This window comes from Leucopleurus acutus, assembly GCF_964270905.1.
Source record: "Leucopleurus acutus genome assembly, chromosome: 20".
Lineage (NCBI taxonomy): Eukaryota > Metazoa > Chordata > Mammalia > Artiodactyla > Delphinidae > Leucopleurus > Leucopleurus acutus.
In genome coordinates this window covers 48,536,653-48,555,127 of record NC_139162.1, presented here as the reverse complement: position 1 = coordinate 48,555,127, position 18,475 = coordinate 48,536,653, and the positions used below count along the sequence as shown (strand labels likewise).

The 18,475-nt window shown below is 49.0% G+C and overlaps 1 protein-coding gene across 1 annotated transcript; it reads right to left on the bottom strand.

Annotated features, from left to right (window-relative positions):
* Positions 1 to 884: 884 nt before the first annotated feature.
* Positions 885 to 13,462, bottom strand: LOC309976438 (uncharacterized protein). Its single transcript, XM_082862008.1, has 8 exons — positions 13,448 to 13,462; positions 13,144 to 13,290; positions 10,288 to 10,431; positions 8,258 to 8,398; positions 6,683 to 6,814; positions 4,604 to 4,768; positions 4,200 to 4,346; positions 885 to 2,068 (listed from the first exon to the last, which is right to left on the bottom strand). The coding sequence occupies exons 3-8, from the start codon at positions 10,343 to 10,345 to the stop codon at positions 1,851 to 1,853; spliced, it is 861 nt and encodes a 286-aa protein (XP_082718134.1). The 5' UTR covers positions 10,346 to 10,431; positions 13,144 to 13,290; positions 13,448 to 13,462; the 3' UTR covers positions 885 to 1,850.
* Positions 13,463 to 18,475: the final 5,013 nt, after the last annotated feature.

Here is an 18,475-nt window from a genome sequence, read left to right as displayed (position 1 = left end):
CTGCAGTTGCTCATCAGTGGAATACTCCCTATGGCAGATTGTACTTTTCCAAAAGTATTTCTGATCCTACATGCTCTTTTAGAGCCTTGTCACTCCTCACTCCCCATCAAGAGTGGAGTCCAGCTCCCCTTTCCTTGAGCCTGGATGAAGAGAATATGGCAGAAGTGATCCTGCCTGTCTTCATAGACTAGGTTTCTCTCTCTCTCTCTCTCTCTCTCTCTCTCTCTCTCTCTCTCTCTCTCTCTCTCTCTCTCTCTCTCTCTCTCGACGCTCACCCCAGGGACTGACTCTTGATTAGGCAAAGTCATTCAGAATAATCTATCACCGTGCCAGGGGTTGGCCCATGGGACGTAAGAGATGTCTGCTAGGTGATGGGGTTTCTGACAAGACAAAGATGGGAAGCCACCTCTTCCAGCTTTGGATATGGTTGTAAGAGGGCTTGATGCTGGAGCTCTGGCCGTCATCGTGCAAACACCAACATGCTGAGGACGGCAGGACAGCAAAGTATGTTCTCAATGACTCCTTGGAACGGCTGAATTAATGACCCATGGGTATGTCCATCTCCATTCTTTCTGTTATGCTGTATAATATTAGGTATTCCTTACTGCTCCTACCCCAAAGCCTTTGTGTTTGCCATTCCCTCCACCTGGAATGCCCCCCACTCACTCCTCAGACATCTGCACTGCCCTCTCCCTCAGTCCCTTCAGGTCATTACTCAGATGTCACTCTTAACCCACCCTGCATAAAAGTGCACCCCATTTGGAAGTATCCCCACTTCTCTTCCCTGCACTGTTTTCTCCAGAGTACTCATTACTACCTGGAATATCATATGAGAGGTTTATGATCTCCCCCACGAAAACATAACCTTCCTGAAAGCAGGGGATTTTGTTTACTCTGTATCCCTGGTGTCTAGAATTATGTTGGATGCATAGTGTTGTGATCAATACATGCTTGTTAAATGAACGCTGAGTGAATTGCTTCAGTTCTCCTCCTTGGACTTTCTATTACTTTCAGCTGCAAGCAGATGTTCCTGGCATTCTGCCTCCTGTGGGTTCCTCCATTTTACCTCTCTGCTCAGTCCTTTGGGTCCAGGGCTTGCTCTAAAATGACGCTCACTCCAGACTGAGCATTTGATCTTACGCCCACTCTGGCCCCCAGACATTGTCCTCTGCAGGTCCCCTCAGGTCCCAGAATCCCCAGAGGTGAGAGTAGACCCCATCCAGGCCCCACTTGAGGCTGCAACGTCAGAAAAAGGAAACGCAAACTTCTCGGCATGGTGCAAGGCGATTCATTCAGATGTGTGCAGCTGGGAGACTGAGCCCAGACAGAAGAGGGCCCGTGGCGGGGGTGGAATGGGCTGCTCTAAAAGACCGGTGGGGGAGGTGGTATTTGGTCCTCAAGCCCCAGGTTGACTGCCCAGGACTTTGCTAGACCCTGAAGAGGGAGAGAGAAAGAGGAGGTGTTGCCCAATGTTCCTGAGAAGAGATACAGCCCTAGTCTGAGGGAGTAGCCTGGTGATGGGGACCCCCTAGTTTGAATAAGGATGCTTAGTCTTTGGGGCCCCCAATCTGAAGGAGAATGTGTAACCATGGTGGCTTCTCTTATCTGAGGAAGAAAAACAGCCTAGCCTGAGGGAAGAGGTACAGCCTTTGGGGTCCTGGCGTGAAGAAAGAGGACTAGCCTTGGGGAAGCTCTTAGCCTGAGGGAGGAGGCCCACCCCTGGTTTTTGACTTTCTCAGCAGGAGCTTCCAGGCCCCTAGAGATGCCCTAGCAGAGGGGAGCCAGGGCGCCATCTAGCGGGACAAGCAGGCGGGCTCCGGGGAGGGGGTCGGGGGTCCGGGTCGGATGGCTCAGGAGCGGGCCACGGTGCCCAGGGCGACCATCAGCACAGGCAGGGCAAGGCGGGGGCCAGGCGCTGCGCCCGAGTGGCACTCGGAGTCCAGGACGGCGCGTTGGGTAGTGCTGCAGACCGGCCAGCGCGCCAGCCGGTGGCCGGGGAGCGTCGGGAGCCCCCCGATCTGGCACAGGTCGCGGGTGCCGCAGCCGCGCACGCTCAGGTTCCGGCCGCCTGCGGAGACGCGAGTAGGGAGGGGGACGTGAGGATGCGCGCTGGCAGGTGTCCCCCTGCGCGCGCGCGCCTGGCACACGCACGCCACCACTGGCACCAGCCCTGCGTCGCTGTCCCCAGATTCCGGGGGTTCCTCCAATCTAGCAGATTGCCCTGAAACTCCCTCCAACCCCGCGAGGTCGCCTTCCTAAAAGACTTCGACACATGGAAAAGGGAACATGGGAGCCAGCCAACCTCGGAGGGAATGGCAGGCCCACAAATCCATGTCCTTGGGGAAAACTCACCAAGAATGTTCTGATCCTTGATCTGGGGCTGGTCACGGCCGTCCCTTTCGTCATTCTTTATACCTTACACGTGTGTTACAGGTGTTCTTTTACTTGTGTTCAATATTAATAAAAACTATGACACCTGGAGGCCACTCAGCTTCACACATCCCTCCAACCGGTTTCCCAACTATTTCCTATGCGTCCTCGGAGCCATCCATATACGGTATAATATGATAGGATGGGATATATTTATATATAAATGTAAATATACCGATGTAACCAGTTTGTGGAGGACTTGATGGGAAATGCTAAAGTGAAATCGTGTTATATTACCAACAGAAAAACATCTCACCACAACTCTTGGTTATTTTCAGGTCCTTAAGTTTTAGCCATATGTGGAAATACTTATTGTCAAGTGATAAGATATCTGTGTGTATTCAAAATAATATGGGGTCAAGGTGGAGATGAAACATGATCGACCATGAGTGGATAATTCTCAGAATTGGGTGAAGGGTACCTGGGGCTTATTAAACTGTTCACTCTTTTATTTATCTTTGAATTTTTCCATAATACAAAAGTTAAAAAGAAATGTAAGCCTCACAGCACTGTCTGTATTTGTCTCATCTTGACCTGGAGTATGCTGGGGTATGCTTCCTCCATAGAGCCATGTTTGTGAGTCATGGTCCCACACCCACTATCATGCACACCTACCACACGTGTACACACACACACACATCTCAGTCACAAACAGCTCCCGTGATGCCCCAGAGACCAGAACGTGCCCAGCCTCCCTGCCCACTATCATATCACCCCTCCCCCAGAAACACACACACACACACACCCATTGTGCACACAAACACAAGTTCCCCAGCACATCCGTTCCCTGGACAGTGATTGATTGAAGGTCTGTCCAGTCCACATAAGCCTTATACACACATAACAATGATGACCACTAACACTGAAAGTCATCAGTTCCAAGACTCACATTCACATCCCCCAACACACACACACACACACACACAAACACACATTTTAACATTCCTGAATAGAGCTGTCTTCCTGTCTTCCCATCGGGAACATCTTAGATTTGCTGAAATGCCATACACAGTCCTAACTATGTTCAAGAATTAAACTGTTCGATGCTGTAGCCAGTAGCTGTATGTGTACCTGAGCAATTGCCATGTGGCTGATTTGAACTGGAACGGGCTGTGAGGATAAAAGCCACACCAGGTTTCAAAGACTTGGCAGGCAAAAATGAATGTAAGATATCTCATTTACGAGGTCTTATATCATTTGCATGTTGCAATGGTAACTGTTGGGTATATTGAGTTAAATAAAATATATTATTAAATTAATTTCACCTGTTACCTTTTACATAAGCCTAGTGGAAATTTTTAATTTACACATGTGAACATTGTATTTCTTTTGGACAGCACTCACCTAGAAGCTTCATGGATTATCTTATTTAATTTTCACAGCAGTCTTGGGGATAAGAGACTATAATTATCCCCTTTCTCAGATGGGGAAATTGAGGTACAGAGAAAGAAAGTCCCCTGCTCAAGGTCACCCAGCTCATAAGAGTGAGGATTTGAACCCAGGCAGCCTGGCCCCAGAGTCCTGCTTTATGCCCTCCACTCCATCACCTCTCTCATGAACTAATTTCATCCTCACAAAACCCTGTGAGGTGTTCTTCCAGCGTTCCCATTTATCATAAGGGAAAACTGAGGCTCAAAGAGATGAAGTGGCTTGGGTCACACAGAGTCAATGATGGAGATGGACCCCCAAACCCAGGCATGCCTGTATCCAAAACCAGTGCACCCAGGCTCACTTGTGCACGCGTGCACACACACATACACACACCTTACCTTCTTCAGACACCAGGTTCATCTGGACACACTCTGTCTCCCCACTGGGACACTGCATGTAGAAGGAGTGGTTGCAGGGCCCTGAGTGGCCCCCAGGACATGTAGGACACAAGAACTTGCTCAAGGTGCCTGAGACCGGCAGGGTGGCTATGTAGGGGAGAGTGACAGTCAGCCGGGAGGACTCTGAGGACCTCCCAGGGCCCTTCGTGCGCTCCTAGGCTCTACTACAAGGGAATGACATTAACGGGCTTTCCCACTGAACTGGGGTCAGGGCGCCTTAGGATAGCCTGGCTGGAGAATGGGTGTTGAGTGCACGCCCTCTTCAACGCAGGACAAACTCTGCTCCAAAGTCACCCCACCACCTCCTTGGCCACCCATCTGACTGCTTTCTGGTGGCAGCGTACCGAGAGGAGGGGGCTCTTGGCAGTTGCCTTGGCAACAGGTGGTGTTGACCCGGAAGCCAAAACCAACGCTGTAGGTCAAGGCAAAGATGGAGTTGTCAGATGTGCAGTCCTTGGAGGCCACACAGGAACCATTTCTCCAGGAAACAGAGTTACTTGCACCTAAGACTGGAAGGATATGGAGGGCAGGCTCATGAGGAGAAGCAATTACCAGCCACCACCCAACACAGCCCCCCAAATCCCTCTGGGTGCCATTGTTGGCATGCACTGGGTCTGAGATTCCCCCTCATGGACTTGATGTCATTGAGCATGAGACATATTATCCTCTTGAGGACACAGTGGGGGGGAAGACAGAGACAAAGTGAGAGAGTAGCACTGACATATAGACACTACCAAATGTAAAACAGATAGCTACTGGGAAGCAGCCGCATAGCACAGGGAGATCAGCTCGGTGCTTTGTGACCACCTAGACGGGTGGGATAGGGAGGGTGGGAGGAGACACAAGAGGGAGGGGATATGGGGATATATGTATACGTATAGCTGATTCACTTTGTTATACAGCAGCAACTAACACACCACTGTAAAGCAATTACACTCCAATAAAGATGTTTAAAAAAGAAAAAAGATGCAGAGTCCCCTGCCTTCTCCCCTTAGGGTTTCAATGAACAAGGTGACTCTGTACCTGTTCATTGGCGATGAACAGGTACACCTGTTGGCGATGTCTCCCCAGCCTGTCCCTGAGTCTCACATAGGCTTAGCCAGGAACTTCTCTAGGACCCCAGAAACGCCCAGCACTTGGTCTGGTACCTTATCCTTACTATTCCTAATTATATTGCTGGAATTCCTATCTCAGCTATTCATGTGCATCTTGGAATTCATCCCAGAGAGGAGCTGGTTTCTAATTTAATCCCTCTTCCCATTTACAGAAGAGTCCAGTTTTTCCCTTTATGATGCAGATCGACAGGGAACTTTGGGGGCTCCCTGCCCAGAATGTTGCAGTAGATGCCAAGATGGCTACAACTGTTTCTCCCATCCCACGTGCTTTTTTGCAACATGACTTTTTACCACTCCCCCATCAAGAGGTGGAATCAATTTCTTCACCTCTTAAATCTGAACTGGCCTTGTGACTATTGTGATCAATAGACTGTGGCAGAGGTGACAGCATGCCAGTTCTGGGCTTATCTCTTAAGAAGCCAGTGGTTTCCACTTTTCCCTGCTCAGAAGCCAGCCACCATACTGTAAGGAAGCTCAACTAGGCTACAGACTATGAGAGACCACATGGAGAGAGGCCTCGGAAGGTGAGAGGCTGTATTGAACATTGCAGCCTCAGTTGAGTTCCCAGCTGAGTGCAGCCACACCCCTTGGACCTCAGCCTTCACCCCTGGAGCAGAAGAACAGCCCAGCTGAGCCTGGTCAACCCACTGAGTGGTGAGAAATAATAAATCATTGTTTTGGGTTTGGGTTTTGGTTTTTTGGGCCTTGCCGTGTGGCTTGTGGGCTCTTAGTTCCCCAACCGGGGATTGAACCCAGGTCATGGCAGTGAAAGCGCTGAGTCCTAACCCCTGGACTGCCAGGGAATTCCCAAAATCATCGCTGTTTTTAAGTCACAAAGTTTTTTTTTTATCACTGTAGTAAAAAAATACATAATATGACATTTACTTTCTTAACCACTTTTAAGTGTACAGTTCAGTGCTGTTAACAGTATTCACATTGTGGTATGCTAGATCTCTAGAAATTTTTCATTTTGCAAAACTGAAACTACCACCATTCTGCTTTCTTTTTCCATGATTTTGGCTACTGTAGCTACCTCCTGTAGATGGAATTATACACTATTTGTCCTTTGTGCCTGGTTAAGCCTCTACATCTTGAGCTGCTCGGTTACTCAGGAATAACTGTGACAAACGTGACATCGGATTTTAAGCTCACATCCTCCACTGCCACCAGCTTCTCTCCTCCATGGCCAGAAAAGGGCTACCATGGCTGGAGTCAAGGCAGCAAACACAGGAGGGCAAGGAGAGGTCTTGGGTGTCTCAGGTCCCATTTCTTCCTCTCCTGCCCAATCCTGTCCACAGGGGCACCCACCTGTGATGCCCGCTATCTGAAGGCAGTAGTTCCTATCTTCCGTGCAGGGGAGAGGGTTGCAATGGTGGAGGTCTGAGCAGGTGAAACAGACGGTGACCTTAGCCTTGGTATGGGTCACAGGTACATGGGGACCTGGGGAGAGAGGAAGATGAAGTGGCTGGAGGACAACATGTGTGTGTGTGTGTGTGTGTGTGTGTGTGTGTGTGTGTGTGTGTGTACACTTCTGGGCACACAGCTATATGCCTGTGACCGTGCTGCATGGACGCAGTGCTGCAATGATGCAGTTTGCGTGTACGAGCATGCAGGTCTGTTTCTCTGTGCGCACATGTGGTCACGTGGTTGTGCATGTGTATGTGTGGAATTGTCTGAGGAGGGCTGGGGATGTTTGTGTGTCCGCTTCCGTGGGCCCCTGTGTGTATAGGTATCTACGTGCATGTCTGTGTTTACGTGTATTTGTAGCAGGCTTGTTTGGGGGGGGTCCGTGTTTCCAGCAAGGTTTGGGGTGCTTGGATATATATGTTGGCGCACAGATATGGATGTTAGTAAAGTGTTTCAGTATGTCTGTGTATATTTTGTACTTTTGTATGTTTGTGTGTTTGTACCTGTCTCTTTCCCTGTCCACGTGTCTGGATCTGACAACCGATGTGTCCCTGCACAGATATGTTATATGCCCGCAGGGACTGTATACACGAAAATTCCAAGTCCCATCTTCCAGTGGTTAGTAATCCTATTTTGCCCTTTTTCCCTTTCCACGTCGTAAATTTTAGCTCCCAAGTCTTACTTTTTTTTTTCTTCATCGTGATCATTCATTTAATCCTCTGCTTAGTTTTGAAAAGTAAACCGCCTAGCAGCTGGTAATCCGAGAAAGTGAAGGTGAGAATGTTCCTGCTTTGCCTGCAGATGCAGCAAACAGATCCCCTTCATCACAGAACTTGTCCTTGCTGTGCGGGTTTCTAACAAGAGCATCTTCTACATCCCCGGAGCTGAGGGGATACTGCTCTATCCAGGTGTGAAAATTTTCTCTGCTGGTCTGAAATGGCTGTAATTCTGGTCAGTTGTCTCACTTAAAAAGCTGTTGCCCTGGTAAATACTATCTCAATTAACATCTCTCTTTTCTGGAAGACGAAAATTATTGTCAATGTTCTTTGTTAAGCTGAAAGAAGACTATTGGCAAATCTGGCTTCTTTCACAAGCAAGGAAGTGAAGAAAAGGGAAAGACAGCCAGATTTCTTATCTAAATCGAGTCTAGATGTCTAATCTCACTTACACAACAGGATGTTCGTGTTTTGAAGTACATGCTCTTCTGTAGGTGTGTTTTGGGTGCTGGGATGTAAATGTAGATGTCTGTGGAGGTGTGGATATATGCCAATGGGATTTTCTGCTTCCAGGTGTCAAGTGGTATGAGTCTGTACGTGTGTGTGTGCGCGCGTGCACGCGCATATGGGTAATTGCACTCCCTGGGAGCATGATGGTAGGGGGAAGGGATACCCTGGGAACACATAGGATCGGAAAGGGCATTTGGGATCCAGAGAGGGCAGAAAGGGTAGGGTCTCAGGAAGTCAGGGTTCAAAGCACCTGGGTGGGTGGTAGGAGCCACGTGGTTGCATTCAGGCTTGGCGGTGAGATGAAATCCAGACGCTTCCGGGCCCAGGGTAGTGTTCGCTTGCAGGTGGCAGACCTCTGGTGTAGCACAGCCCTTCAGGATTTGGGGGCCCCCTGCAGACACAGGGGGAAGCTTGAGGGGGGAGACTCAGAGCTTGAGCCTTCCCAACTTGATGTCTGTCTTTCTCTGTCTGAAAGTTCCCGGCTCACTTGATCGTTCTGTAGGATTCATTTTCACATCTATCTGGTCATTTCTTACAACCACTTGTTGCCTGCCCAGTTGGAGGATTCTAACTTTATTCCTTCATGTATGTCACATATAGCTGTGCTATGTTCTGTAGCTGCTCATGATAATAGCTGAGTTCCTCGTGGACCTCTAGCTGTTGTTTGTGGCTTCTGCTATCGCTCTTGGTGGCTTGTTTCCTTATGCATGTCATGGTCTCCGGATTGTCAGCTCCCATTTGGTTGATGTCAATCTGCGGGAGTCCTGGGGGCTTTTCCCTGGAGACGATTTGCCTTTGCTTATGCTGAGAGCCAGGAGGTGCTACCAACTTGGGATCATTTCAGCCTCCTTCCACGGTCCCTGGCTTACGTGGGGATTAAAGAGTCAGCTACCCAACCGTGCTGTGGACCCAAGACCTAGTCACTTAAACCAGACTGTTATCAGCATTCACTCTTACCGCGCCTTTCATTTTCACTCACTGATCTCCTTCCTGATTTCTGCTCACATATTAGTTTAATTTGGGGAGCCGTGGAAATTTCCCTAACTTCCCATAAGCCCCCAAAATCATGGGAAAACATTTCTGACAGCATCTAGTTCATCTGTAAACGGTACCAAGGGGGATGGGTGGTGGGAGCAATCCGTCCTGGAAGCAGGCTATAAGAGGGTGTATTGTCTGCAGAGCAGTTAAAAACAGTAATAAAACGAACTGAAAGTCAATCTGCTTTTTTATTATCACCATATACCCGCATTTCTAAACACTGGTGGTGATAAAATACCTCTCTCCACTGGAGTGGACCACTCCCCCCATTCTTGTTCCTCCCACCTCCACCTTTCCAGCATGCCACTGTTTGTAGAAGAAAGACCCTTCCGAGGATCTAGTCTGCCAGGCTAGACTACCAGGAACAGAAGCCCAGGCCACTTCTCTCTTTCACTTTGCTGCCTTCATAGTTAGTCTATTCTCTGATCAGTTTGGTTCTATTCTAAGACTTTTGTTCACAAAACCTCTGCTCCAACCATTTGCAAGCAATAGTGATGATTTAAAAATACATCTGCAAATTCTTTAAGACCAAAAGGTGAGGGTCTATACCTCCTCTCCATGAAATCAGATGGACTTTTGTGACCATTTCAACCAATAAAGCATGACAGAAGTGACAAGGTGTGATTTCCAAGGCTAGGTCATAAAAGACCAGGCAGCTGCCCCCTTGTTTGTTGGAATATTTGCTCTTGAATTCTTCAGCTGCCATGTAAAGATGGTGGCAACCATGATGTGAGGAAGCCCAATTTGACCGACGAGGCGAAATCACACAGAGAAGCTTGGAGATTACATGGAGAGAGAAGGGGGCCAACTAGCCCAAGCTGCTGCCTTGTTTCTGTATTATTCAGTGTATTGGAGTCTCCGCCACCATACAAAAAGCCCCAAGGCAGCCATGCTGTGAGGAAGCCCAATCTAACCAATGTGGAGAGAACACATGGAAAAGCCTGGATTCTACATGTATGAGATGCTCATCTAGCCCCTAGTTGCCCTCAGCCCTGCAACCCTCTGACTGTAACTATATGAGAGACCCAGAACTGTCCTGCTGAACTTTTCCTGATTTCCCAGCCTAGAGAAACTGTAAGAGTTCGTAAAATGATTCTTGTTGTTTTAAGCCACTATGGGTGAGAGTGATTTGTTAAGTAGCAAGAGGTAACCAGAACACACATGCAAATAAACCTCAACACTGATTTGTGCAGGTGGGAGGGAGGCCAGCCATGCAACTGACCTCCTGAAGGGAACACTTACCTCCACGCCATGTCCCACTGAGAGTGAAACACACAGTCTCGTTCCCGGTGCAGTTCATGACCGGAAGGGAGCCACATGGGGCCAACTTATTCCCAGAAGAGTAGGAACACTTCACCCCGTTGGGCTGAGCTTCGGGTCTCGCTTCTGGAGGGAGCGGTTGTGGTGAGGGTAGGGTGGGGCTGAGAGAGACCCCCCTCTCAGCCCTCTTTTCCCCCTCCAGCCCTCTGTTCTTGCTGTTTCCACTCACAACAACCCAGAGCAGGACTTCCCTGGTGGCGCAGTGGTTCAGAATCCACCTGCCGGTGCAGGGGACGCAGGTTCGATCCCTGGTCCAGGAAGATCCCACATGCCGCGGAGCAACTAAGCCCGTGCGCCACAACTACTGAGCCTGTGCTCTAGAGCCTGAAAGCCACAGCTACTGAGCCTACAAGCCGCAACTGCTGAAGCCCGCGCACCTAGAGCTCGTGCACCGCAACAAGGGAAGCCACCACAATGAGAAGCCCACGCACTGGAACAAAGAGTAGCCCCCGCTCACCGCAACTAGAAAAAGCCCGCGCACAGCAATGAAGACCCAGTGCAGCCAAAAATTAAAAATAAAAACGAAAATAAAGAAAACCAGAGCGTTTTCCTCCAAAGTGGGACCAGCCTGGTCTCAGACACCCTTCTGGCCCTTGAAGATTTATTCCGAGGAGCAGAGTGAACAGAGCCAAAGGTGGAGCTGGCCCCACTCTGTTCATTTGTCCTGCACAAACCTTCAGGCTGAATCCCAAGGCTTCTTGCATTCATTCCACAAACATTTCTTGAGCACCTACTGTGTGCCAGGCCCTGTTTTCAGGACACAGCACTGACCACACAGACAGAAGGTCCCCCTCAAAGACCCCAAGTTCCAAATGTGACGAAAAGGTGATCCTGTTATTTTAGGTTTTAAGATATTTTGGTGTTCTACAAAAGAGTGGTACTCCACCACCTGATGAGTTTTCAGAGTTTTCTTAGAGATCTGAAACATTTACGAGGAAGCCATTTAAGCATGTTTTTCCTGAGTCAAAACTAAGCCACATGGGCTTCCCTGGTGGCGCAGTGGTTGAGAGTCCGCCTGCCGATGCAGGGGATACGGGTTCGTGCCCCGGTCCGGGAAGATCCCACATGCCGCGGAGCGGCTGGGCCCGTGAGCCATGGCCGCTGAGCCTGCGCGTCCGGAGCCTGTGCTCCGCAACGGGAGAGGCCACAACGGTGAGAGGCCCGCACACCGCCAAAAAAAAAAGGAAAAAAACAAACAAACAAAAAAAACCCCAAAACTAAGCCACATATCGTTTTTAACATGGGTTTATACTGAAACATTGGCAGATATAGAAAAGTAGAGAACTGTGCTGATTAATATGTGGCTGCCTTCTACACATGGCTATTAAGTAGTTAAACTGTGGCTGGTTCCCTTTGGAATGCGTCGTGAGTATAAACACACTCTAGATTTCAGAGGCTTAGTTTGGGGAAAGAAAGTAAAATATCTCATTAATAATTTTATATTGATTATCTCCATATTGAAGTAATAGTTTAGATATGGTACCTTAAATAAGGTCGATTCTTAAATTAATTTCGCCTGTTTCTTTGTGCTTTTGAATGTGGCTACTAGAAAGGCTTTCATTCCCTAATATGGCTCACATTGTATTTCTACAGACAGCACTGCTCTCAGCATCTACCAAGAGACAATTACTCTAGTACACCTGAAACTAACACAATATTGTAAATCAACTGTAGTCCAATATAAAATAAAAATTTAATACAAATTTAAAACTTCCTGGTAAATTGGTCTTGTTGATATGAAGTGTCCTTGTTTATTTCTAGTAACACTTCTGCTTTCAAGCCTACTGTATCTGTTATTATATAATTTCCTTTTGGTTTATATTTGCACAGTATATCTCTTCCAACTTTTTTACTTTCAACCTTTTTGTACCATTATGTTTTGTTTTTTTAATAAATTTTTAAAAATTAAAAAAAACATCATGCTAAGAATTTTTCATACTAAAAAAAATTTTAAACAGAACAAAAAATAAAATAAAAATGATCAGTAGAAGAATCTGAAAAAGAATGGATATATGTATACATTTATTTTAAAATAAAAAAAATTAATAATAATAAAAGAGTATTATGAGGTAGTCCCTTCAACCTTTCTTTACACATAGGAGTTTTGTTTGATGCAGTTATACTCATAATTGGCATTTTATATGCTGAATAGCATGCCCACCTCTCAGCTTGGACTTGGCTATTTTATTTGGTTGACGTGCACAGTTTAGGAGGCGGGAAATCCCACGTGTCTGGAAGGATGGCTAGTAGCCCTGAATGTGGAGCTGTCTCAAGTCTCCCCACCGCTAGACCTGCCAAATACAAAATTCCTTCTCTGGAAAAAATAACCAGGCAACCAAAAGTGATCTTTATCACCACTCAGAGACAGGTCTGGAGTGAGCCAGCAAGGAGATGCTCATTGTCAAGGTCGAACAAGTGCAAAGTCAGCACCTGAAAATGAGCACCTCCCCTTACCCTAGACCAGAGCCCATCACCACCCATGACATTTCTTGTTCTGCTTGACTATCCTTCGGGGCAGCCCCTCTCCTAAGGAGAAATAAGAGTCTGGGGTTTCTCTCCAGCCCCACCGCCAATAACTGGATAAGCACAGCTACAATTTATAGAGTGCCTACTATATGCCAGCCCTGTGCTGGACGCACCCCCTGCCAAAGTTATTTCACACCCATTTTCCAGATGAGAAAACTGAGGTTCTTCCTGTCCCAGGCAGAGCCGGAAACCAAGGCCAAGTTCCCATGTCACCCCACCCGGGTGTGTGACCCCCAGGTCCCGCTGACCAACCTTGTCGGGTAAACCCGCTACAGCTGTTTTCACAACAGGCTGTGCTGATCCAGAGACTCAAGTCGGGGCCGTAGGTCAGGGAGTAAACATCTCTTCGGCATTCCCCAGGGGCCACGCAGGACCCATTCTTGACGAGAGTCCCATTTGCTGGCGACAGAAGTTGAGGAGGGGAAGTTAGAGACCACCCCCCAAGCCCTCCCAGACCTCTGCCCCTCTGCAGCAATGCCCAGAGGTCAATCTGGGGCCTCAGCTGGTGTTGAGAGCACCACATCCCCCAATCCCCCGCGGCAGTGAGCTGAGCTACCGGGCAAAGTTTGGAACCTTCAGTCCCAGGACGGCAGGTCCAGGCCTCTCCCCTCTGACCCCTGCCCACCCACTTTGGGTACTTTGTCCATCCTCCCTGCCCACCCCCTGGCCGATCCCCCACCCAGCTGCAACTGGTTTAACAAGCAGGAGTTCCGGGCTGAAGGACAGGTTATCTCTTTGCAGTTTCCTGGTAGAGAGCAGACTGGACACATTTTGGAGGTCCCTGTGGAGAGAGAGGGGTGATCAGAACTTGTGATTTGAGAAGGAAAAAAAGGGGAACAAACACACACACTCTCACGCACAATTCAAGAACAGAACCAAGGGGGAATATTCCCTGGTGGTCCAGTGGTTAGGATTCGGCCCGTTCACTGCCAAGGGCCTGGGTTCAATCCCTGGCTGGGGAACTAAGATCCCGCAAGCCGCTTGGCACGGCCAAAAAAGGATAATAATAAAAATAAAGAATAGAACTAAGGGCTGGGGGTGGGAGGACTGTTGGGAGAAGATCCAGGAACATTTTCCTGGTGCTGAGTAAATGGCATTCCAGGTGCGCGGAACAGTGTGGGCAAACCTTGGGAGCCGGAATCGCAGCACCTCCAAGCTGGGGCTGAGGAGGGTCTCCGTGTAATCTATCAGTTCTCACCGTGGAACTCTTTCTCGCAACGTTTCCCCCCTCCAAGTCCAGAAGTGAACAGTTAAGAGTGTCATTTCCCTTCATCGTTTCTCTTTATCAGCTGGGCTGAGGACAATGTCTAGTGAGTCTTCATCTTAACCCCCAAGAAGCCCCTGAGGCTCTTCCAAGAAACCTCAAGGCTCTAAGACACAGAGTCTGAAAAGTTCTGACCTTGACTCATACCTTCCGCTTACAGATGAGGAAAGTGAAGCCGGGGAGGTGGGGGGGCGGTACTTAGAGTCTCACGCAGCAAGGTCCTGGCTAGGTTTTGACCACTTAATTCCCAGCCAAAGCGGGTAGAATTAGAACCAGGGGGGAGATAGGCAGACGAGGTAAAGGAATAATAATAAGTTATGAATAATAACTCACCTTCAGGCAGGGCCACTTATGACCTGATACTGTTCTAAGCTCTTAAAAAGCTCCTCAAACAAAAGAATTATTTTTTAAGTTGAGGATTATGTTTTATTTCAGGCATTCCTGAGGCCTTAAGCCTGGGATACACCCTCTCAGATAGTTCTGAGGGACTGTTCCAAAAAGGTAGGGGAGGAGCCAGGGTATATAGGAGTTTCTGCAAAGACAAACAAAAAACCCCACAGGTAGTCGAACATCAAAAGACTACTGCTAATTAAAGAAAACCCAGGGACTTCCCTGGTGGCGTCGTGCTTAAGAATCTGCCTGCCAATGCAGGAGACACGGGTTCGAGTCCTGGTCCAGGAAGATCCCACATGCTGTGGAGCAACTAAGCCCGTGCACCACAACTACTGAACCACCCTCTAGAGCCTGCAAGCCACAAGTACTGGGCCCACGTGCCACAACTACTGAAGCCCACGCACCTAGAGCCTGTGCTCCGCAATGAAGAGTAGCCCAGCTTGCCGCAACTAGAGAAAGCCCGCGCTCAGCAACGAAGACCCAATGCAGCCAAAAATAAATAAATTTATTAACCCCCCCCAAAACCCAGACATCTCAAGTTAATGAATTTAACGCTTTTCTATCTCTTCAAACATAGTAATTCAGTGAATGCCCCCAAGAGCCCCCTGAGGCAGAGTCATTATCACCCTCATTTCACAGATGGGGAAACTGAGGCACAGAGAGGTTAAGTGGCTTGCTCAAGGTCACACAGCTAAGAAATGGCAGAGCCAGGATTTGAACCCAGGTAGCCTGGCTCCAGAACTACGTTCTCAAACACTCCCTGCAGCTGCTTCCGTTAGACAAAAAGCCAATATACAAGAAGCTGGCACTCAGACTCTCACCACCCATGTGGCCTTGGGGCCCACCCTCTCCCTCTCTGAGGGACCACACACAATGCGCCTACCTTGTGAGGCTGCCAGCGCTCCCAGGAGCGCCAGAGGAGAGAGAAGCCAGAGCATGATCCAGGCCAGAGAGGAGGAAGCAGAACCCAGGTGCCCTGCCCTTTTATTCAAGGGCATTGGCTAGGGTGGCAGCCCCGGAAGAGGGAGAGCAAATAGGCTGGGGAGATAGCAGGCCCACCCGCCATCCTGGCCACTGGGAGTGGGGGAAAGGGCTTAGGGAATGTGGAGATGGGGAAACTGAGTCCTGAGGGGCATGTAGGATGAGCTGGAGGCGACTCAGCGAAGCCAAAGAAGAATGATGAGCATGTTCTTGTTAGTATTATTATTATTACTAATAGGTTTGCTGGTCATTCCATAGCGATGTTAACTCACTAGATCCTTACAATAATCCTACAGGCTATCACCATTAACCCCAGGAGGCATATTCCAAATATTTTGAGCATCAGTCAGTATAGGCCTGGCTATGCAGCAGTAACAATTCGGCCCCGTTACTAGAGCAATGTCCTGGTGCCCTCCACTGACCTGGTGTTTCCCTTTTAGTTAGTAGAACCTGGGGATGTCTGGGAGGACCCAGACATGCCATAGGTTAGGGGGCAACCAGGGTCTTGGGGGAGCGGATTTTTACCAACCAAATCTGGAGGTATCTCAATATTTTTACAACTGGTACAGTTGAAATCAGCCCTGAGTTTCCGCATCTAACAGAGAAGGAAACTAAGGCTCGGAGCAGTCCAGGGCCTTGTCCAAGGCCACAAAGTGAGGACATTGGCGCAATCAGGATTTGAACGCAGGCCCCACTGAATTGACATTGGGTTTCACCAAGAGGGGAGGGGAAGACAGCTCCCTTCCTCTGGACAAGGCCTGCATTGCTCTCTTGCCCCGCCTCTGCTGGGCAGCCTTGATTTGCACATCTGTTCAATGGGAATAAGGTCCATCTCAACCACCCACGAAGGGCCTTCCAGCCCCGACGCTTGGAATGTCTCTTCACAACCTTTGAGTCCCCACCGGCCTCTCCTTTGTGGAGTAACCCTGGGGCTATCCCTTGCCTTGTTTGGGGCCTTGTGTTGAACACTGAGATCCTTTTCTTTCGATTCTGGATTTTTTTTTTTTTTTAATTTTTGGCTGTGTTGGGTCTTCATCGTTGCACGCGGGCTTTCTCTAGTTGCGGCGAGTAGGGGCTACTCTTCGTTGTGGTGCGCGGGCTTCTCATTGCAGTGGCTTCTCTTGTTGCAGAGCAGGGGCTCTAGGTGCACAGGCTTCAGTAGCTGCAGCACGTGGGCTCAGTAATTGTGGCGCACGGGCTTAGTTGCTCCACGGCATGTGGGATCTTCCCGGACCAGGGCTCGAACCCGTGTCTCCTGCATTGGCAGGCGGATTCTTAACCACTGCGCCGCCAGGGAAGTCCCAAGCCCTATGATTTTAAATCAGAATTGTTAATCCTCAATGGACAGTTCCATTCTTCTGCAAACTCAGGCTCTGACCTCAGAGGTTACGTCAGGGATCCCTGCCCCGCCCGCAGGATCCATATTAGATCTTAGGAGACCACAGCTTGGTTAGCACTTCCCAGGAAGGAAACAAGTTAGGTCATCAGGCCTCCACCAGTCCCTAAGCAGATAAGATGAGTGATATGTCACTGCCCTGGTGACATTAACTGGCATCAAGCCAGGGCGTTCCTCCATAAATGTCGGCTACTTGACGGTTGAGGTGACTCATACTAGTGACGTTCAGGCTGCAAGGAAACCTCACACCCATGCAGAGGCGGATGAGCACCGCGGAACCAGAAGGCCTGGGTTCAAGTTCCAGTTCTGTTGCTTCAGGCTGGGTGGTCTTGGACCTTTCACCCCCCTGAGTCTCAGTTTCCTCATTTGTCAAAGAGGGCAAATGGGAAGACCTACATCCCAGGGCTGCTGTGAGGATAAAATGAACTGAGGCATCAGAGAAGAGCACTGAGAACAATAGATGCTCTGTATCACCATCATCATCTTATCATCATCTCATCATCATCCTCTCATCATCATGACCTCATCATTCTCATCGTCGTCATCTTCATTGTCTCATCATCATCATCTCATCATCATCCTCTCATCGTCATTACCTCATCATTATCATCATCATCATCTTCATTGTCTCTCATCATCATCACCCTCTCATCGTCATGACCTCATCATTCTCATCGCCATCATCTTCATTGTCTCATCATCAACATCTCATCATCACCCTCTCATCGTCATGACCTCATCATTCTCATCGTCGTCATCATCATCATCATTTAGCTGCGGGCCTGGCAAGGCTGGGATGGGCCTACCCCCTTGGCTGAGACAAGAGAGCCCAACTGAGAGAAACGACCAATCCAAGGTCACTCCGCAGGGCTGTCAGGCTTCCCAGACTCTGGGGAAGGGCCCTCAGTCAGGGCGTACAGTCAAGGAGCTCTCTCTGGAAGGTGCTAGTCCTAAGGGGGAAAGACAGGAGGCTGGAGGTGGCTCTTCCCGACAGGGTCCTGTAGCAGGGACAAGTTTGCGGAGGGGGCCCACCTCCTTCCCAGGTGGGTCTTGAGCCCTTGGTCCAGGAGCAGTGGGAAGAAGGGAGAACAGTCCCCAGGGAGCGTAGAGTCCAGGAGGAGGGAGCGGCTCCTGGGGCTTCGTGACTAGCAGCTGCTGTCGTCAAAGGTTAGCTGATAACTCAGGCTGGGTAAACAGGCCATGAGCTGCACAAACATGAGGCTTTCAGGGTAAAGAGTGTGAAGGGCAGGGAGGCAGGGGTGGACGTTTCCCTGCCCTTAATTTGAAACCTGGAGGTGAGGGGACATCAGAGCAGTTCGCTAATGCATGTCCAAGCAAATATGGGCATATGCATACCCCGCTTTGATGTACAAACAACAGGATATGATACACACTGTTCTGCCCCTAGATTTTTCCACCTGACAATCATGTAAGCTGAATGACATAGTTCCCTCTTTCTTTTTTCCATTGGATAATTGTACCTCTTGTACAATTTGGTGTGTTCCCATCACTCGGTATTGCAAACGATGCTGTCGTGAAAGAAGAACACA

Coding starts and splice junctions, on each gene's coding strand:
- LOC309976438 (XM_082862008.1), bottom strand. CDS start 10,345: ATGAACTGCACCGGGAACGAGACTGTGTGTTTCACTCTCAGTGGGACA. Junction 6,815..8,257: donor GGCTCCTACCACCCACCCAG/GTGCTTTGAACC, acceptor CTCTCTCCCCAG/GTCCCCATGTACCTGTGACC. Junction 2,069..4,199: donor GAACCTGGTGTCTGAAGAAG/GTAAGGTGTGTG, acceptor GCGTCTCCGCAG/GCGGCCGGAACCTGAGCGTG.